The sequence below is a fragment of the Protomyctophum parallelum genome (genome assembly GCF_964188405.1).
Source record: "Protomyctophum parallelum genome assembly, chromosome: 18".
In the NCBI taxonomy this organism is placed as follows: Eukaryota; Metazoa; Chordata; class Actinopteri; order Myctophiformes; family Myctophidae; genus Protomyctophum; species Protomyctophum parallelum.
Genome location: NC_139716.1, coordinates 31,799,827 through 31,822,811, shown reverse-complemented (window position 1 = coordinate 31,822,811; position 22,985 = coordinate 31,799,827). Strand labels below are relative to the sequence as shown.

Sequence of the window (22,985 nt, the reverse complement as noted above, 5' to 3'; positions counted from 1 at the left end):
ATAAATGCACCATTTACCAATGTGAAGCTGTACAATAGTAGATATTCAGTGCACGTCGTTGCTGTCGGGCAGAAACCTTGCATCTCCATAGTTCAACTTTTAAATAAATAAATGCCCTAGTTTGTACAACGGTGTCACAATAGTGGAAACAGCTTAACTACAAGCTCATTATATTTTCACTGGATTAGAAAAATGATTACATTTTAAAGGTATAAAGTAAGTGATATATTTTGGTTAAAACAAAAAGTTAAAAGGTTAAATCACTATATTCTGATAGTATTGCTATAGAGTGTTTGTTCAGTAACATGTCTCCCTGTTTCTCCAGCTAGTTCGAAAAAAATACATTTTCAGCCAAGCAGGAGACAGTAGCTATTTATGAGCTATAATTGTCATAGTGTTCCAGTTCTACATTTGTCTGCTAATTTATTTGTGTCATCACAATTCCACTTGTTTAATCTGTATCCTGATCTTTATATATCCTGAAAATTGCTATCCAAGTTTCAGTTTCTGAAAATGCATTTTCTGTTCAATAAAAAGCTGGAGAGACATGGAGACTCCTGATACTGAATATAGCAATGAGTACCATCACAATATAAAGCTTTTTAACACATACTTTAAAGAAAATCACTATACCTTTAGTGGTTAAGTCTGTCTGTGGGTTTTATAAAGATCTAACCAAGCGTGTGAATTAATAACACACTGACTGGATGCATTGGAAGTTTTTTCTTTCTTTCCTTTTTTACCCATTTCCTGAAAAGTAACGGTTTTGGACATGCAAGTTTCCATCTGACAGCAACTGACAGCAACGATGAATAATGCAGAATTGGAGCATCTGATCTGTGCTGCAAGTGACACACACACACACACACACACACACACACACACACACACACACACGGAAAGTAACTAAGTACATTACAAGTACTGTACTGTACTACATTTTTTAGGTTATTGTACTTTACTTGAGTATTTCCAATTTCTACTACTTTTACTTCTACTCCACTACATCTCAGAGGCAAATACAGTACTTTTACTCCACTACATTTATTTGAAAACTTTAGTTACTGGTTACTTGGTTTATTATTACAAAACATAGGCTACATTAACCACTTTAGCCCTATACATTTTGGCCATTTGAAAATAACAGATATACAAGCTCACAATGCTTCGCATTGCAACGCATTGTGTGCTTGTAGATCTGCTATTTTAAAACATTTTTAATACAACTTGTGCACAATGAGTACCTTTACTTTTGGTACTTTTAAGTACATTTTGATAATACACTTTTGTAACTTTTACTCAAGTAAATACATTTTGATTACCGGACTTTTACTTGTAACGGAGTAGTTCTACATTGCAGTTTCGATACTTTTACTTAAGTAACAAATATAAGTATACTTTTTTCCACCACTGTGGAATCCCATTCTGACACAGGCCTGTGTGGAACCCTGCAGGAAAAAAGCCTGTGTTGGAGCACCCTCTGTTGACATCAGCCGGTATTGCGAGTCAAAACAACCTTGTCGGGAGGCCATTATAAAACCATAAACTTGATTTACCGAGGGGAGAGAGCTAAGGCATTTTTCCTTTTAATGATTCAATTAGCTAATATTTCATGTTAATCTAAAAAAATAAAACACTTAACCATTAAAAATTATGTTATCACAATGATACAGAATACAGCTACAGGCCATTTGGATTTGAAATGTATAGTGATTTATTTCATGCTACTGCAGTACCCTTTGAGATAGATCAATATCAACTTAGCAAATAAAGATAAATACAGCAAAATCAATGATGAAATAATAATTATAATAATAATGCACTTGTTTGAAAAGACGTACTGCTAGAACTCAAGTTAGAAAAGAGATATTAAAAGAACAACAGTATTCCATTACAGCAGAATGGCTGCAGCTCACACCTCAGCACTTGGATACTAGGCTAGTCATTCTGTCGAGATAGTGTGACATTGATTGTTGAAACGACACAGCTTGTGTCGTTTCAACCGGGGCCAAATTGCCTGGGCAGGCAAACCAGAGTTACATTCATTGCATTTGTTTGGTTTGTGGTAATTATGGAGATTAATGACATGTTCTTTAGGTAGTACAGTATAATAGGACCATCAGTAGTTTAAGCACAGACATGTAAGGCAGGGGTCTTCAACGTTATCCAGGCCAAGAGCCCCTTAACTGAGACGGATGTAGTGGGGACACCCACTACATTCTATAGCATCGTGTTGCAGATTTCATTGACCATCAGTGTTGTGTGAATTCATGTTTTCTTTTTCTCCCCCCCCCCCAGACATTTAACCACTTAAACCCTCAATCCTCAATACCAGCTAGTAAATTGACCTTTCACTATTATGTACTTGGTTTGCTCCTTTTTTTTCTCCTTTGGCTAAAGTTCTCCTCAGTATAAGGATGTTAGGGTTCAAGTGGTACCCCCCCCCCCCCCCCCCCCCCGATGAAGACCCCTGATGTAATAAAGATATCATTATCAGTAGGAGTGGATTTTGACCCATCGTTGTGTCCACATGAAACAATAGCATAATGTACGTATTGGTATTCCATGCAATCCCCTGGGCAGCATGTTCTTGATTCCCCCCCCCACACACACCTTTTCACAACATAAACAAATTATAACCATATATTGACTATAGTATAAATATGACAATACTGTAAATTCCATAGGATTTTCCATATATATATTTTTTTCTTCCTTTTTTTTTGTTGTTGATTGCATACATGTCTAAAATTCAGTCACCGTGATATACAAGAGTAGATAATCTGCACTAAGGCCACATTGACACTGGCAGCCAAATCCAGCACGAATCAGATCTGATTGGAATCGGTTTTGTTTAAATGAGTCATGTTGGACTCATTTAAATTAAACCAATCGGATTTCAATCTAGATTTGTCTGCCAGTGTAAATGGGGCAAGATCTGATCTGATGTGTACATTTTTATTTCGGCCCAGACAAAACAGATTGTTCCGGGTGTTTGGTTAATCTCCAACTATAGGCCCGTTAAGGTACAAAGTGAACACGCACGTCTCAAAACATTTGGAACTTCAATGACTTTTCAAACTGTTGAAAAGGGGCAGTGGCAGTCCGAAAATACTTTTTTCATTTAGGTCAAATAATAGTCTCACCTTAAACAAATACAAAATAAAATAAATAATAATTAAACCCTATAATCGTCCTGTTGGGAAACCTCATAAATTATGTCCAAAACTGTTACTGTTCAGGATTTTTTTTTTAATCATATTTCTTTTTAGCAAAAGCAGCAGATCTACAAGCTTAAAATGCCTCACAGTGGATCTGCTACTTGCTTTTGTGTGAAGCTGTAGTGTGATCAAGTAAGGCTTTAATTTACCAAACACCACAAAAGGTTATGGAGAAGAATATGGAGATAGGAGGTCTAACAACAGCAACAACAATATACTGAGTTGTCCAGGGATACTACACCACATCTCTTCAGTGCAGTGTTGATCTTGACGGCATGTTTTGATTTTAGTTTTAGTCATAGCCTCTTGAATAGTTCTCATTTAGTTTTAGTCACATTTTAGTCACCTGGAATGTCTTAGTGTTTTAGTCAATTAAATATCATACGATTTTTAGTCGTCTAAATTTACAGTTCATTTAGTCGACTAATTTAGTCGGTCTTGACGCCATTATGACTGATTTTACGCTTGCTGAAAATAGCCAATCTACAAGCTCACAACGCGTCAGACTTGTCTTTTACTTATACTGGAACGCTTGTCCACTAGTCCCTTCCTAACATTTTAGTTTAGTTTTTATTTGTTGACACAATTGTCAATATAATTAGTTTTAGTCATCATGGATTAGTTTTCCCATTTAATTTTCGTCAGTGAAAAAAGTCGACGAACATTTTTCGACATAGGATTAGTGGACGAAATCAACACCGCTACAAGCTCACAGAGCGTTGTGAGCTTATAGATGGGCTATTTTCGGCAAATGCTCGCCTGTTATCATGACATGCCAGGAAAAAGGACGATGGTTACGACATGCTGGAAAAAGGGACCAAGAAAAGTATAAACGCACCATCCTGTCTGATACTTAAAATGAGGAGTCATATTCTTAATTCTGTACTGATCTGCTTTGGTTTGCGAAAATTTGAACTTTGACCACGCACACGCGCACACACACACACACACACACACACACACACACACACGCACACACACACACACGCACACACACTCTTCTGAATTCAGTAGTTAAGCACTCTAGCTTTTTAGAACCACAATCAAAGTGCCAGTATAAATTGACCTACATCTACACCCACCCCATTGCACCACACTATATATTGACTGTATAAGCTGCAGTTGTGCTGTACATGTAGGGCTAATAAATTCTATGCAGTAAACGTGTGGCCTGTTAGCAGCCACGCAAAACGACTTCAGTCGGCGGTCGCGGTGAATCCATCCGTTTCCACTATTAAAGGTTTTATGACATTCATTTTCATTTCTTTTTTCTTTTAGGTTTTATGACCTCAATTACACCCAAAAAACCTGAACTTTGAACATTCAGTGGATTTTCTGTGGTCTGAAGTTTTCTTTGGGGTTTGGAGCTACTTTTGAGCTACAATGAAAACAGGCAACACAGTGAAACAGTGACATCTGCTGGCAAATCCCATTGACATATATGGGATTTGCAGTAAGTGATGTCACTTACTGCCGGCAAATCAGAGCACCTGTTTGAGCCAGAAAACCCCAGATCACAGAAAATCTACTGAATGTTAAAAGTTCATGTTTTTTGGGTGCAATTGAGATTAGAAAACCTAAAAAAAATAAGAACAATTACAAAACCTTTTTTTTAATGTCACAATCCCTTTAATGTTCCAGTTCAACAGAGGTGAAATATTGTGACATTTAGAGTGAACTTAAGCTACCAGCTGTTCTGGGGGGGGGGGGGGGGGTGTCTTGATGATGGAACATGGGAGACGAGAATCACGGATCGGAGCACGAGTAGAGAGAGAGAGTTCAGATATGTACGAGGAAAGGTGGGATGAGAAAGACACAAGAGAGAGAAAAAACAGATCAACAGAGCGAGAGAGAGAATCCAATGCCACGGGACGCCCACCTTCTCCGTATACTGAAAATCACTTCAAAGAGGCTATAGTATAGCCTGTCTCGCCATCAATCTGATGTGTTACATTTAGATTTTCCATCCATCTCTCTTTCTCCATATGCCGTATCCATCCACGACGTACCCATTCCTCTCTCCCACATACATTGATCCGTCCTTCATACGTCTCTCCACATATACCGTATATCCATCCATCTACCATATACTGTATATCAATCCATTCATCTATCACTACCCACTGTACTGTATGCGCCCCCCTCATAGTAGCATCACTCCATACAGACACCCTAATGCCGCTCTCCTTACATCCATCCATCCCTCCATTCCCCCCCGTGATTGCCTCACATCTGGCTAGACCAGATAGGGCGCAGCAGCAGCGACTGCCTGACATGCACCACAGGCCTGATTCACTGGGCTGGTCTGCAATCCTGCACACGTATAGCGTACACATGTACACAAGCACGCACACACACACACACACACACACACACAGACGCTCATTAAAACGGACCAACCAAGCAGATGAGAGGGTGGGCAATTATCGGAGCCAGTCGAGTGTCCCGCAAATCGAATTTGAGTCACGCGAATGAGCCTTTCCAACACAAACACACAGTTAAACCATTCGATTTTCCCCACATACTAGCCCCGTGCACATAAAAGTCGAGTACTGAATGGCGTCACACAAAGGCATCTTCGACAGTTGCTAAACGACGATGCTAATGAGCAACAGCCCGCCCACCACTTGAGCCAATTAACCACTTAAGCCCTGTTAAAAAAAACTGACCTACAAGCGTCACGATATGTCACAAATCGATGCAACACGTGAACTTGTAGATCTATTTAGAAAAATCTAAATGTTTGAACATTTCGACCATTAACGACATGTTCCAAATAGGGATACATGGGTGAAGTGGTTAACTAGCCTATACCTCTCTGCTATTCAAACACACGTGTCATCTACTTGACCTCTCCTAAAAAAGATGTTTCATTTCTCCACAAAGTCAAACCAAAGAACATCTGATCTTCAGGTTGTTTGTACAGAAAGCAGGTGAATGTATTTCTGAATGGCTTTTCGAGGCCTCACTATAATGTCAAGATCTCGCTATAGATATATAGACCGGACTTTTAGTTCAAGTAAGGTACCCCCCAAAAAATGGCAGAAACAAAATGTAAAATTATAATAATTCACGAGAGCAGTTCCAAATTGTTCAGTAGTACTAGTATATATTTTTTCATTGCCACACACCTCGACCACATAGGCTTCAAGATTTTGAAGGGATAAAGAAGGAAAATCAATCAATGACGCTGAGCACCTATCGGTTTGATGATCGAGAGAGATGACGAATGGAACATTAAGGGTTTGCGACACCGATTCGAAAATGCGGGGGGGGCTCTTTCTTTCAAAGCTCTTTGGTTACATTCCGCCGACGCAACGAAACGCTGAAAAATGCAGGACCGATCAGGGGGGGGGGGGGGGGGGGGGTGGCGCCATCGAGATACGAAGGACGCCTAAAACCCTTTAGCAAAAATATGAAGTCATTTACGTAGAAAAGAAACAACGTTACAAATACCTGAGAAAGAGAATGAAAGAAAAGGAGGAGGACACAGGGGCCAAAATATAAAAAAGGGAGGAATTCTGCATTCCGGGTGTTTTTCTCGAAACCGTTTATGTGTAAAGACTCTTAGGGGTGAGTCTTACACACCAACCCAGACTCCTTACCGTGTCCTCTGAAGGCCCTTGTTTCTAACATTTCTTATGTTCTTTGTTTTTGCAGTGCTAGCTGAAAAGTCTGGTTAAAAAAACAACTTTGTCTTCACGGCAACAAGCTCAACGGCTTGCATTTCTGAGGTACGACTATTGTTCGTTACGACGTCGCCATACGTGACTGTTGTTGTTCCTTCCATTGGGGGGGGGACAGGCAGTGAGTCACCCTGTCGTTAGGATGTGTAGTTCTTTTGTTTTGGTTTTTGAAGAGTCTGTGCAGCAACATAGCTCCGTAGAATTAACGTCGTTAGCGTTTAGCTTCTAGAAGGAAAGATCAAGGAAGAGTGTCAGTGCTTGGCCTGCGGTGTTCAGAGAACACGATTCTGTCAAGTCTCTAAGCCTCCGTCTCTCTGTCGCCGTGTCTCAAAGTACAGTGCGTTTAAGAAGGCATGTTAAGTATATAAAACGAACACACACTCGCACACGCACACAGGCACGCACACACACACACACGCAAGCACACAAACACACACACTTCAAAGTCGCGGGCAGGGCACAATCAGTAGAACTTGTCGTCGATGCGGAAGTGAGGCCTGGTGACGTCGTCGGGGTTGAGGAAGACGGAGATGGACTTCCCCGGGTTCTCCGTGACCAGCTGCTGCAGCCGCTGGGCCAGCTTGTCCTCCGACGGCGAGATGATGCCGTTGGCCGGGTGGCCGTGGTGGTGGTGGCCGGGCGAGCCGTAGCCGTTGGTGGCGGCCGCCGCGATCATGGCCTCTTTCTTCAGCTGGCCCGCCTGCCGCGCCTGGTCCACGGCGGCGCGCAGGTGCTCCGCCGGATCCGAGCGAACGTGGCCCAGCTTGCGGGCGACCAGCAGCGCCTGGCCGTCGGTGAGGTGCTCCAGCATGTTGCACTGGGGCAGGAAGTAGTTGGGGCAGCTCTTGCCCAGGATGCAGTGCGCCAGGTCGTCGAGGAGGCCCAGGAGCAGGCGGGCCGGCGTGTCGGCGTCGGGCGACGACAGGTAGGCGGAGGGCAGCCGGTCGCAGGCCCAGAAGAGCAGCGTGCGCAGGTGGTAGGGGCTGAGGCCGGTGCGCGGGCGCGCCAGGACGCGCGACAGCACGGCCTTGGCCGCCTGGAAGGCCTGGGCCATGGGGTAGGGGATGCACTTCTTCAGCTGGACCTGGAGGTTGGACAGAGATATCTATATGTCAGTCTTTCTGCTATTTTTCAATAGCTAAAGCATAGCATAATGCTAACACCAAAAGGGGTTCCCGCGACCAGATAGGGCGCAGAGAGATGAACACTACTTCACTGTTTGGATTTACATAGGAACAAGAGAGGACGACAGGAGGAACAGAGAATGGTGCAAAGGAAGGAGAAATGGATTCTTGAATTAAATTAACAGTTCAGTTTCAGTTTATTTTATTTATAGTACAAAATCACCCCAGGGGGGTCTCTGTGCACTTTACAGCATTAATACATAAAAAAAATCAAAGACACAAATAGCATAGCAATAAAAAGAAAACATAGTAAAACATGGTATAATGTGCATAGATATGGATCATACAGTATGGATTAAAACTAGACGGAACTGTAGTGCATAGAAAAAAGGTGTCATGTCCAGGGAGTTTGCATTTCTGACATCCTGAGGGAGAGCGTTGCAGAGAAAGGGGGCACGACGTGTGAAAGCTCTGCCCCCAACCGTTATTTTATTGTGTGTTGTGACTGTGAGTTTTCCAGCATCCTGAGAGCGTAGAGGTCTTGGAGGGATATTGTATATATTTATTAACCTGGACATGTAAGGTGGCGCGAGTCCGTTTAAGGTTTTATAGGTCAGGAGGCTCTGGCCTGTATGGGTAACCAGTGTAGTTCTATTAGTGTTGGTGTGATGTGGTCAAATTTCCTTTTTCTGGTGAGTACTCGCTAGCTGCTGCGTTTTGGACTAATCTGAGACCATTTGTTGCTGTCGATGGTAAACCGGAGGAAGAGGGCATTGCAGTAATCTATTCTTGAGGTGAGTCGGGAAGTGAGAGTATTGGACGGATTCTAGCAACGTTGTGCAGATGGAAGAAGGCAGATTTTGTAATGCTTTTTATGTGGTGTGTGAAAGATAGAGATGTGTCAAAAATGACTCCTAGGTTTCGGACTGTTGGTTTGTGGGTTGTTGGGCAGCCATCCAGGTTGAGGGTTATGTTATTGAACAGATGGGTATGTTTGGCTGGACCGACTAGCAGCATCTCTGATTTGGCAGAGTTCAGGAGTAGGAAGGAGCTGTTCATCCATTTCTTGACCTCAGCTAGACAGATGTCAAGGTTGTGAATGTTGGATGGGTCGGTTGCTGTGATGGGGATGTAGATTTGGGTGTCGTCTGCATAGAAGTGGTATTCTATGCCAGACTTTCTAAAAGATGTCGCCTGATGGTGTCATATATAAACAGAAGAGGATTGGACCAAGAACTGAGCCTTGTGGGACACCGTAATAAACACTGGAAAAATCGGACATTGGGCCCAGGCCGTAGCGTAACGGTCTGGGCACCGGACTGGTGATCCAGTCGCGGTGTGCCGCGGGTTCGACTCCCGGACCCGACACGGCCTTTACTGCATGTCATCCCCCCATCTCTCTCCCGTTTCCTGTCAGCCTACTTTCTATCCCTTAAAAAATCAATAAAGGCGTAAGCCACAAAAAAAAATATCTTAAAAAAAAAAAAAAAATCGGACATTGAATTATTGAAGAGCACGCGCTGAGATCTATGTGAGAGGTAGGAGCGGAACCAAAGTGCAGGACCTTTGATACCAATTAGATGTTCTAAACGATCGAGGAGAATTGAGTGATCGACCGTATCAAATGTGGCACTAAGGTCGAGGAGCAGCAGGAGAGAGGTCCTGTCCGCATACATTGCCATTAGCAGATCATTTGACACTTTAACCAGAGGGGTTTCTGTGGAGTGGTGGGATCTGAAACCGGATTGAAAATTGTCAAAAAGATTGTTACTGCTGAGATAGGCTGTAAGCTGACAGGCAACAACTTTTTCCAGCAGTTTTGACATAAATGGGAGATTGGATATTGGAGGTTGGGAGGCGGTTGTGGGTGAAGCGGTAGCAGTGCTCTAAAGGCTCATACATAGTCTGGTTTTACGGTGGTGGGGTGACCACCGAACTACAACATGACGTCATGAGCCGCGGTGAAGAGCAAACCACCGCCACCGCTCCAGCCCTTCTCCCTGTTTTTACTCACCACCGCTCAACGTTATTTCAGCTCCGGTGGTCAGCTCACCACCGGAGCGGTGGTCACCTTACCACCGAAAATCCAGACTATGAATAGGCCTTTAGTCTGCTCTCTAATTGACTCCACTTTGTTGTTGAAAAATGGAAGGAAATCTAGGGGATTGATGGAAGGGGGGAGTTGGGAGAGTGGTTTTGGTGAGGTTGGCGATTGTGTCAAAAAGTAATCTGGGGTTGTTTTTGTTGTTGGCTATTAATGTGGAGTAGTATGTGTTTTTAGCTTCTTGTAGAGCACGTTTATATGTGTGTATATACATATATATATATATATATATATATATATATATATACTCATCCCATGCCAAATGAAAAACCTCAAGCTTTCAACTTTTAAAGGGTTAGTTCGGATTTTTGGACTTAAAGCTGTATGACATACTTGCTATTAACACTCTTACCTGCCAAAACGGAGGTCTCCGTCCTATCAAATAATTACGCTCCACGTCCCGGACGGAGATTAATCAAAAGACGGAACATTAATCGTTTCATAACCGAGCGCACCAGGCTGGGAGCGTCGATTGGGCAACATTAATGGAGGGGGACCAGTACTGCTCTGGATTTGGAGAATATTAAGTAGTTCCAGCTGGCACTGGGGGCCACACATTAAAAAATAAATCAATCCATAAAACTACCGTCATTTGTATTGTTGACCTATTTCTAACATATACTGTAGAGAGCAACTTTCGTTAGATTTCGATCGCTCTGCCATATGGTACTATTTTTGTCGTGTTCAATATCACTGCGCCGCGTATAGAATGCAGCACTCTGTGGCTGCAGCACATTATCAAAGCTATACTGTAGGTGCGCTTCGGTCGGCTGTTTAGCTACGAGGTTTCAACGTGAACAGCGTTCATTTACTTGTGGACTTGAGTTTTGTTTCCGGCTACTTCATACTCTTTGGGCATAAGGATCGCACTCACCACCACCAGGATCCTGAGGCCGCCACCATAAAAGAATGGATAGATAATAGTAAATGATATTTATAATATGGAACAGAACACTTTCTCTCTCAGACTGCAGAAGGAGAAATGTATAAAGTTTTGGTCTAATTGGGTGGAATATATTATTCCTGAGAAGAGATTTTGTAGCGGCAAGGACTGAATGATTCTGTCTTACTCATGTCTCTTTTTTTGGTTCTGTTGTTTTTATTTTAATTACTGCTCACGGTTTCAAATACTCCCTTATGTCTCCCTGTGCGTGTTATATTGTATTGCACCTTAATTTCTGTACACATCATCTCCCATATGCTTTATTTTATTATTATTCTTTTTTTGTTCCAGTCTAAAAAAAAAGAAAAAAAAAAACAGCATGTGGACAAAGAAACACTATTTGAAAAATGGTTGTATAATATGATTGTGGATGTCGCTAAATAAAGAATAATAAAAAAAAAAGAACACCACCAGGTTACGTGCTATCGTTGCAGCTGTTGCAACCAAACGGTTGCGAGGAGTTGAAACCCTTGGGTCGACGTGCAACAGGACATAACACACCGCTGGGACGAACGGCTAAAACCGTCTCGTCCCGGGCTCAACCCTTTGGTGTGGTTTGGGGGCTGTATAGTCAACGGAACCCTTTGGTGTGGTTTGGGGGCTGTATAGTCAACGGAACCCTTTGGTGTGGTTTGGGGGCTGTATAGTCAACAGAACACTTTGGTGACTTGGCCTCACCTCGCTGCGTGAGAAGGCCAGTCTCCACTCCCTGTCGGGGCGTCCGCCCAGCGGCGAGCAGCACGGCAGCAGGTAGAAGCCGGAGATGGCCTCCTCCTCGGTGATCTTGCCGTCCCAGAAGTGGTTGGCGGTGAGCCAGCCCTGGGCCACGGCCGGCCAGCCCCGGAAGGACACCACGGGCAGCAGGTCGTACAGCACCCGGCTGGAGCCAGCCTGGACAGACAGACAGACAGACAAGGTCAAGGTAAACTTTATTGTCCACAAGGGAAATTTGTCTTGGGCTTTCACCCCAGCTACAGCCACACATAAAACATCAATGACAACAAAAAATACATTACAGAGGAAGACAACAGACAGACAGACAGACAGACAGAGACAGACGACATGGGACGACATCAGCACAATATCCAAAGAGCACACGTCCAAAGTTATGGTTTTCGGCTCATTGGTTAGTTAGCCCCCTGACAACAAAATTAAATAAAAATAAAAAGTCTTCTGAAAGAATGTGTATTCAAAGATTTGTGCCGCATTTTCACGATTTTTCAAAAATAGCAGACCTACAAGCTCGTAGCGCGACACTCGGTGGCGCGCTATGAGCTTGTAGATTAGGGTTGGGTGACGATACGAATACATCGTCAATCGCGAATATACGAATCCAATCGCCGAATATTTTTATTAGGCGATTTCTCGGGACGATTTAGCCCAATTAACATGTAAAGTGTGAGCAACATGTAGTAACAGCGGCCGGGTGAAAATCCCCCGTTATAATGGTATGCTCCCAGCCTCCCACTGTCCCCGCACTCAGCACTGTCAGCAGCCAGCATCGGGCACCGGGGCACGGCACTTACGGCAGCCGCCAGCCAAAGTAAAGGCTGGGAGCTGGGAGGATGTAGCCTACATGTTGTTTAAGCTCCGGAGTCCAGACCCATGCAGTTTAATAATATACAGTCACAACAGAATGCACACTGCTGTCTCGTGTCTCATCACAATCCCAATGCGCCACCCGTGAGTGGCGGGGGGGGAAATAAAAAAAACTTTCTACTAGTGTTAGTGTATAGGCTCGGGGATCATAATAGCGCTTAGCTTAGCATTAGCTTAGCGTGTAGCCAATACTGGTGCAACCCACTGATTGAACTTCATCTCCGCCTGTAATCCAAGTTATTTTTATTGACAACGTGAACAAACCCCGACACCAGCGCTGCAAAAATAGACAGATCTACAAGCTCTCAACGCGTAGCGAACGGCACTGCAAAAAGAGGCAGGACGCGATGCCTTGAGAGCCTGTGTGGATCAGCCCGGGGCGGCCGCAGCAGCTTGTGGGCTCCGCTCCGAGCCTCCGACGTGCGGGGAGGGAAGGGAGCTAGTTACCCTGCCTGGCTGCGCTGCAGTCTGCAGAAACAGACTGATCTACAAGCTCTCAACGCCTAGCGAACGGAGCTGCGAAAACAGGCAGGACGCGGCGCCATGAGAGCTTGTAGATCTGGCTTTTTTGCGACCTGCAGTGAGCTGTTCTCACTTTACTTTTATGACACGAATACATCGTCAATCGGCGAATATTGGTCAGACGATTGGCGGTTGAAAAAAATTGGCATATCGCCCAACCTTATTGTAGATATGCTATTTTTAAATAGCTAAATAGCTAAAGCACACCAAAAGGGGTTCCCACCCAAAATGTGTTAATGGGCCATTGAATTGCAAAGATTACGATGCAGTTATTAGAGGAGCCCTAAATAAAATGTATACTTTTTTTTTTTTTGTTGGAATGTGGGTCATCGTAACAGTATGTTAAGCCTTCGGCTGCTACGCCATTTTTAGTTTTCTCATTTAGAGTAACCAATAATTTTTTATCTCCTTTTATTCCCAGTAAATGAATTATGCCAATTCATCCTCTCTCTCGCACATTTCTCTATTTCTACTACTATTAGCCCAGTAGTACCCCTTGTCTCACTTGCCAGTGAGGAGTCCCCCCCACCGGTAGGACATGGTGCCTCCCACTCAACACCAACCCACTGCCAGGGGGTACCAGGCTTTAGTTTAGACTACTAGACTTATTACTTTACCCAACAACGGGAGGTAAGAATAAATCTATCGTGACTAGCGACTGGACCGTGGAGCGCCGTCTAACACAGGATATTTTTTTCATAATTAGGGATGATTTAGATCGCGAGTTATTAATGTTTTAAGATTTTCGTATTCATCGAAAAAACAGTTTTTCGATGACTTCTCACTCTTACGCAACACAGAGGATTGGCCAACAGGCGCTCCTAGCTGGTGGAGCCATGCGATCCGTTCTCATATCAATAAACTTCGTCTTTTGGTCAATACATCGTCCTGGGCGTTACTAATAGAAAGGACAAAGAACTTCGTCCTGGGCATTGGGAGTGGTTAATGGCTGCCCGGTTTGAAAGGACCCCTCATACCTGCAGGATGATGGTGGCGAGGGGCCCGTTCCTCTCCAGCCTCTCGGGCACGGGGATGCCCCTCTGGGGGCAGCGGCGCAGCTCGTCCACGGCCTCGCTCACCACGCCCCAGAACCAGTCGGCCACCAGCGACGGGGAGAAGTAGCAGCCGTCCAGAGACTGGTGGTGAGGAGAGCCCAGGGAGGACGGGGCGGAGCCGACACCTGTGGCGGGACGGACGGACATGATGAAGCAGTGTTTTTTTGTGAAAATGTTACTACTGTGACTATTAGCATACTGTTTTGCTTGTTTGCTTGAGTGGTGCAACCACTCCTACAACCAGCAATGTCCGTGTCTACCTACCCATGTGTCTACCTACCTTTTTCCCCCAGAATAAGACAAACTGTGATGAATTGAGAATGTATTTTTCTATGGAAAAAAATAAAAAATAAACTAAACTAAAGTGTTGATTTTGACAGCAAGTTTAGATTTTTAGTTTTTTTGTCACCTGGAATTATTTACTGTTGGGTCTACTTTTAGTTGACTACCGGTAAATGTCATACGATTTTAAAACGACTAAACCGACAGTTGATTTAGTCAACTAGCATGTATTTCGGCAGGCCTTGATGCCGTCGTAATGACTGATTTTACACGTGTCACACGTCGTGAGCTTGTAGATCTGCTATTTTCAGCATGCAACCAAGTGTAAAATGACTTGTATCTTTGACTTATACTGTTTATGTTGTCCACTAGGTCCCTTCCTAACATTTTAGTCTAGTTTTTATTTATTGACTAAATTCAAATTGTCAATATATTTACTCGTAGTTTTAGTCATCATGGCTTAGTTTTCATTTATCGTAGTTTCCGTCAGTGAAAAAATGCAGTCGACGAACATATTTCGTCATAGTATTAGTCGACGAAATCACACCTGTGTGAACTGAGTGGTGCAACACGTCTCTCTCCTCTCGTCTCTCTCTCTCTCTCTCATTAGCAGGCAACAGTGCAGCACTAATACTATCTCTCTCTGTTTCTGGCACAACAGCGCCCCTACTGGTACGGTAGTCATAGTCATACATAGGCACAGACATAGGTGAACACGGACATTGCTGTTCCTTGGAGTGGTTGCACCACTCAAAAACAGAGAGAAGGGCTGGAGCGGTGGTTTGCTCTTCACCGCGGCTCGTGACGTTATGTTGTAGTTCGGTGGTCACCTAACCACCGAAAATCCAGACTATGTATGAGCCTTGACTCTCCCTGCCTTGCCCGCTTCTACAAGGCTGCCAGCATTACTAAAACGGTCCACGGTTCTGTACGAAGCATCGTCGTGGAACCACTTGCACTACTTACTGTAAGTACTGTACATAAACTGTAGGAAACTAAAATTGGAGATAAAGTAAGAACATAGTAAACAGAGTACTGTATATAAAAGAGAGCCCTAGCTCTAAATGTCATTGCTTTATTTTAGGTGGGGAAAAGTTACACGCTTTGGAGAGAAGGTGAACGTTATTGTATGCAAAGTCACACTCGATAAATGTTTCCGGTGCTTATTTCCAGGGGAAGTGTCAAGGCGAAGGATTACAGGGGCGGGCTGGGGACAAACGCCATTCATCACATTACACCTGACGGTGAAGCCTAAAACAAACTCAATCTACCCTCGCTGTCGCTGCCCATTCCTTCATCATTTTTCTCCTGTACTCATCCTCCACTATCAAGCTTCCCATTCAGGCTCCTCTCTCTCTTAATCTCTTTCATTGTTTGCCCATTCCTTCATCTCTCTTTCCATTACATTCTCCAGTACATTTCTGATTTCTAACTGAACTCTGTTCCCTACTGTCCCATTTATTTAGCCGTTCTTTTGCATCTCTCTAAGCCCTCTTAGAAGGGGCTAATTAAAGAGGCCAGATTCAAGCAGCCAAATATGCCACTTTGCCATATTTCCCTCCCTGCTCTCACGGTTATGCACGACAGCTTGAATATAGCCGATCTGTTAGTTCACAAAGCATCAGACACAGCATTAGTGAGACACCCTCCCAAACCCTAACCTAACCTCGCAGGAAGCCACGGGTGATTTGACCCGCAGCACGGATTAGTTTTGCCACGCATGTCGGGAGCCACGGGTGATTTATTTTTTTATTTTTTGTTTTGGCCTTTATTGATAGTATCAAGTGAAAATAGAGGAAAGAGGGAGAAAGAGAAGGGGAGAGACACGCCGCAAAGGTCGTCATGAACGGGACTCGAACGCCTGGACCACTTGACCAGCGGACGCCCCTCCACGGGTGATTTTTAACCCGCAACACGGGTGATTTTTAACCCGTAACACGGGTGAATTTTAACCTGCAGCACAGGTTTTGTCTGACTAATGACTGTAGACTGATGGTATGACCCCCTTTTGGGTTGGCTATTTTCAGCTCACAACATCTTCAACGATAAACGCTTGCAACAAATCAAAATGCGATGAAGCAAACTAAGGGACGATTCACACTCCTATTTTAGAGCCGAATAAAAGTCGGTTCGGCGCTGTAGAGCCTACAATGTGACGTCATTTGAGGTTCGGGGGGGCGGGTACCGTCCTAAAGTCGGCTCTTCGGTGCTACTGAAGATTTCTACAGCGCCGAAACAGCGGTAAAATAGGAGTATGAATCGGCCCTAAGTTGCTCCCGACTCCTAAGAAGCTATGGACGACACCGACCCCCTGTACACCCCTATACCTTCTCTGTTCCCTCCACCCTTTTGTACCCCTCCTCTCCCCTCCTCTCCCTACCCATGTCTCCTCCTCCTCCTCCTCCTCCCTCGTCCTCCTCCTCCTCGTCCTCCGGCGGCGTGCCCGCCTCCTCCTCCTCCTGGCAGCAGACGCCCCAGCGGGCCAGCGTGTGCGAGTCGCACAGCCGCAGGCTGAGCCACGAGTGGCAGGGCGACGAGTGCCGCATGTCCAGCGTCACGGGCTGGTTGCGGTCGTGGAGCTTGAGCGCCGGCACCAGCAGCGTGAAGTCCAGGTCGTAGTCGGCGCCGCGCGCGTAGTCGCCCAGCTCCTCGGGGTTGAGGTCCAGCACGCCCTCGCGCGCCCCGCCCGACAGCAGCAGGTACTCGTTGGCCACCGGGAGGCGCTGGTCCACCTTCTGCACCAGGCCTGTGTTGGCAGAGGAGAGAGGGAGAGAGAAGACAATGGGTCACGCCAACGGGAAGTGTTATACGGCAAAACCAAACTCATGTGCTGGGAGACGGAGGCACATGAGATCCACTAGAGCAGTAGTTTTCTTTTTTTTTTGGTCAAATATGTTTTTATTGAGAACAGATTATAAATTGTTACAAACATTATGATATGAATTACATTTTTCTTTATAGAAAATAAAAAAGAGAAAGAAAACCCTCAACCCTCCCACCCATACTGCTCAGTGACACAGCATACTATAGAATGAAATAGTTATTTGAAAAATGGAAAACATCTGAAAAGAAAATGGCGTACAGTCAACCATATCAATGGTATCCTGTCTATTAATTGTTTCTACTCAAGTAATGGACAAGGGGCAGCCAAACTTTATCAAATTGTCTCACTCTGTTTCTCAGGAAATACCTTATTCTCTCAAGATGAAGTGTACTAGTCATTTCATCTAGCCAATTAGAGCAGTAGTTTAGTTTTCAACCAGTGGTCCTTGAGGGGGTTCCAGGTGGTCCCCAGATAAATGATGGAGAGTTGGTACCCAAATAGACCACTGCACTAGAGGGGTGGGCAACTTTGAACTATAGGTCTGCACTCATTCCAGAGGGCCACGTTGCACATTACTGTCCTATCAATAATAGCAGATCTACAAGCTCAATTGTGACCGTGTAGATCTGCCATGTTTGCTATATTTGAATTGAAATCCGGATTCATTTCTTTTTTAGAATTGGAATCCTGTGTATCGTTTCTTTAATTTCAAATGCATTTAATTATAGGTTACTTATGATAACTTTATGAACTTAAATGCAAATTCATTGGACGTTTATAAAAGACAATTCACTAGTCATTCACGTACTAGAATGACGTAATTAAAGCGGGTCATGTTTGCATGTTTGGAATTGTAACAGCTGAAATAAATAACATATCAATGTTGGGATATTAACCTTGGGGGCCACATTAAGTGAAGGTGGGGGCCGCATGTGGACCCCCGGGTCGCCCATGTAGACGCTGCTGCCACTACGTTTTTCCAAGACAAGAGAGACAGAACGTGTGAGACACACACCGAGAGAGATTAAGAGAGAGAACAGCCGTGCTCTGTGAGGAACGGGACACACATATATATATATATATATATATATATATATATACACTATAACTATAACTATAATTGTTTTTGGAAAGGCACTGCATATATTTATGAGCTCACAGCGGCAGTAATATTGACTGAAGAGCACGCCTGTGAAGTTAACGGCTCCCTCAGTGACCAGCGGCGAACTTCACAACACCAGCTGCGCGCTTAAAACAAGTTCCCCCTGTAGCAACTTCCTCCTTTGCCCCGCCACCACTACTGCTGGCTGAACGATATACAGTCACCGCATCACTGGCTCGACACAAACTGAGGGCAAAGCTTGTGAGGGAATAAAGAACACAGGCAGGAGAGAATATATATATTTATATATATGGACGGGTGAGAAGAGTGAGACAGAGTCACTTGTCAAGAACGGTAACATTTCATCGATTCCCCCTCTCCTCTCTCCTCCCCTGGCCCCGTCAGGCAGGCAGCTTTCCAAACAGAGAGCCCACAAAAACTCTCTAAAAAAACAGTTTATATGAGAAACGTCTCGGCTGCCAAATCCCTTTATGGGTACTTTGACTGTGCTGTAAAGTTCCCGGGCTTTAGAGAGAGACCCTCAGGGAATGGCGGCCCAAGTAAATTATGTTGTTCAGAGGAGCCAATGAGAGACGGCCTCGTGGCGAGAGAAGAGGGAGCTCTGGGTCTCTTTTTTTTTTTTTTTTTTTTTTTGCGGCTTACGCCTTTTATTGATTTTTGAAGGGACAGACAGTAGGCTGACAGGAAACGGGAGAGAGATGGGGGGATGACATGCAGTAAAGGCCGTGTCGGGTCCGGGAGTCGAACCCGCGGCACACTGCGACTGGATTACCAGTCCGGTGCCCAGACCGTTACGCTACGGCCTGGGCCAGCTCTGGGTCTCTTGACTAAAAGCCTAAAGGGGCTGAGGGGCGGAGCGCATGACTGGGTACACCAATGTGCCCTCCCGTATGGAAGAGCTGCAGTATGTGTGTGTGCGCGTCTGCGTCACCTTATAGCTTTTAACCAACCTTTAACCATTATTTCAAACTTCAGCTGTTGGAAAAATAACGCTAAAATCGTGAAAATGTGTGCAAAACTTTGAATATATATTCTTTCACAATGAACAACATTTTCAGATGGGGGTACACGGCCAAATACAGATAATTCTGCTGGGTTGACATGAAAAATCACACCCTTGTGAAGTGAGTGGTGCAACTCCATGTGGGGGGGTCCCCACGTCCGAAACGGTATAGAGAAATGAGAGTTACCATGTGGGGGTCTCCGGGGGGTCCCCGGGGCGTCCTAAGGGGAGTGGTTGCACCACTCAAAAGTTTTGAGCACCAGTGCACCACTGATACGTTCTTCAGGGGGTGCATACTTAGTTTAGACTAGTCATTGGTTAGACATGGGATAAGGTTAGGTTTAGGTGTGCTGCCCCGTGGGAGGTTAGGGTTGTAGGACTAATGACTGGTCTAACCAATGACTAGTCTAAACTAAAAACTGTCTAAACCAAGTACTGCACCACTGATACGTTTTTCAGAAGACATTTTGTATAGAATCTGTTCTCAGGTTCTCTAATGGGCAGAGTGTGGCAGCAGAGACGGGCACACAGGGGACACGCGGTCCACCAGCTACTGTGGCCAGCGGCCAGAAAAAGCTCCTAACGGGATTCCTCTCATCCAATTAAGAGGGCACAACCCTGCGCGGCAATCCGTGCTGTTTTAATGTCAGTGAGTTATGTAGTGTTCACGTCTCCAAGAGTCTCCATAAGAGTGAGACAACACGAGAGAGAGAGAGATGTTTTTTCTGGGATGGCGTGTGTGTCTGAAAGAGAGATAAACGATTTTGACCACATTCTGTCGAGGGAGATAAACAAAAGGCTGATGCTTCATAGACTAAATAAGCCATAAATTCCATCCGTGAACGGCCTCGTTTGAAAGCGAGCGGAAAAAAACTAGGTCACTCACAGCAGGGAGAGTTTTGGGGACGGATTTAGTGCACGTGGTGTTTCGTGTGTGCATTCCTAACCTTATGTGAAAAGATGAGTCACAGTGGAGGAATAATACACGGATCTGTGAGCTTTTAGTTGTGAGATTGAAATGAGATATCTTTACCATTTTCACACCGATGTTTACAAAGGTGAATCAGACAAATAAATGTATTAGCAAGTCAAGTAGAATTATTTTTGATTAAATGATACGTTTTCTAATTATTTGGTTAGGGGGACAACGTATAATGGACAGAATACTCGCTGAGAAAATAATTGGTATAGTTGCATCCCCTGCACCAGTCTTTGTGTCTCCAAACGCCTGCTTCTATCTCCACAATATGATGGGTTTAAAAACACTTTGCTGCTGGCAGCCTGGCACCTGAGCTGCACTAAAAGCAATGGGAAGCCATGCTCCCTCGGTCCCCCATAATTACTCCCTGTGCCTGTTCTGTTCACCTGAGCTCAGCTCCTGTGACAAAATGTGACCAATCAATTACTAGGATTTTGAAACCTGGCAGACTTTGAGTTGGAAAGAAAGAGGGAGGAAGCGTTGAGAGGGAAGAGAGAGAGATAGATAGAGAGAGAGAGAGAGAGAGAGAGAGAGAGAGAGAGATAGAGAGGGGGAGAGAGGAGAGAGAGAGAGAGAGAAGGGTTCAGCAGGGGTAAGGCTACCCTACCCGACACCTGGGCTCCCGTTCCCTGTTGCATAGAAAGAACGGAGGTGAATGTTGACCCTTCACTTCCTTGCAAACACCTTGTTTTTTTTACTGGCGACAATCAGCAACAAGCTACACAGCAACACACCCTTAGAATACTGAAAAATCACCAACGTTTTGGACAAAAGTAAACAGACCACGGTTGACCGCATAACCCATGTTCCACGCTATTGAATCCATCGTCTCCCCCTTCGTAATACGCTATAAACCCGCTATTTGTTTTATGTCTTTAATTTTAAGAATTAAATTAAAAATAAATAGCGGATTTGTCGTGGACCTGGTGACGAGGCCGTCGCGTTATGACGACGTAACCGGAAATCGATAAAAATAATAATAATAATAATCTGACGTGCATGCGATGTGCACATATGTATGCGCCCACGGTTATTTATTCTTTCAATTGTCCCATATCTCTGGCCAACTAGACTGCGTTTCTGTTTAACTGGTGGGGCAGAATGGGTTTTAAACAATCCCGGCAGCATCTGTATATCATATGTCATCTTTTAATAAAAAGCCCTCAAAGTGTTAAAGAAAAAGAAAGGGGCTTCTCGGCATTGGCGAGTTTAACAGATGCCAAGTATTTTAGCCTGGCATCCTCTGGTGTGTTCCAGGGGCCATGTCTGGGTCTTGGCCCTCTCAATCGCTCAGGGTTTTGTAAGCACTAACAGTGTTCCTCTGCCTGTTTGAGGGTATACTTAGTTCAAAGAATATAATAATCTACTTTAGAATCCTGACTGGTGCTATCACCAGTCACCCAATACTTATCCCCCCGCCCCCCCCCCCCCCCCCCCCCCCCACACACAAACATAACACCCCATAACATGCACACGCGAAGCCTACATGTATCTCACACACACACACACACACACACACACACACACACACACGTTGGCATAGGAACATAGGAATAGGGTTGGTTTCACAGACATGGATTATAATTATAATCCCATAAGGAAATCACTTTTGATATTTGAAATGCTTTCCATTTGAGAGAAATACGAGTATTTTTGATTAGGCCCGATACCATGTCTGTATAGGTCTGACTTATTCAGTTGTACCGTTTCCAGATGGAGGTCAAAGTATATGAGAACTTGCACTTATAGAACTAGATCTACATGGTCTGTGAAAGGTTTCCGTTTATGGAAGGTTCTGGGTTGTGTCCTACGGGACGCACATAGTCAAAAAGAGCCTGTACATTTCCACTCTGAACTCAGGTGTGTTAAAATGAAAACAGACTGCTGACATCGAGTACACATAATGACACATGGCATGCTGCTCCTCTGGCAACACACGTCAGTAGACCCGAGGCCAACAGCTTTCTGAAAAACTTTACGTTTCTATGGTAGCGCTATTCATGTCAAGGATCCCCAAAATGATATGTATTTGGCCACTGACCCCACCCATCTAAAAATATTTTGTTCCAGAAACAAAGATATGAGTTAAAAGTGTTTGCTTTAAAATAATCTCTCTCCCTCTCTCTCACTCACCCTGGGTATACGATATACACATGCCTGTTTTGCAGAAACAAATTACATATTTTACTCACGGTTTCGCTCCGTCAGATTGCACTCTCGAGACTTGGATGCGTACAGTTCTGAGATTAGGCTGCACTCGATTACGTTTTGTTTGTAATAAAGAAACACAGGGAAAAACAACATTGGGAACGATTGCCGAGGGAGACGAAATAAAAAGCAATGGAGTGCGTTTCCAAAGGCGTTTACACGGTCGATACAATTAAACAATTTGAATCTGGTGCCCCCGTTTTGGATGTCATTATCGGTGGAAATGGCCAAAAATGGTAAAAAGAATGTACTACCTCACGATATGTCGCATTGCGACACTTTGTGAGCTCGTAGATCGGCTATTTGAGCCTT

General features: G+C 44.4%; 1 protein-coding gene across 2 annotated transcripts in view; it reads right to left on the bottom strand.

Moving 5' to 3' along the window:
• Positions 1–4,136: 4,136 nt before the first annotated feature.
• Positions 4,137–22,985, bottom strand: part of tmem102 (transmembrane protein 102) — a 36,933-nt gene continuing 18,084 nt past the window's right edge. For both annotated transcript variants that reach the window (XM_083789204.1, XM_083789205.1), the window contains exons 3-6: positions 16,917–17,282; positions 14,177–14,379; positions 11,757–11,969; positions 4,137–7,991 (exon numbers count right to left, since the gene is read on the bottom strand). In XM_083789204.1, coding sequence (XP_083645330.1) covers positions 7,371–7,991; positions 11,757–11,969; positions 14,177–14,379; positions 16,917–17,282 — 1,403 coding nt within the window. In that variant the 3' untranslated portion in view covers positions 4,137–7,370. The remainder of the gene's footprint in view (positions 7,992–11,756; positions 11,970–14,176; positions 14,380–16,916; positions 17,283–22,985) is intronic.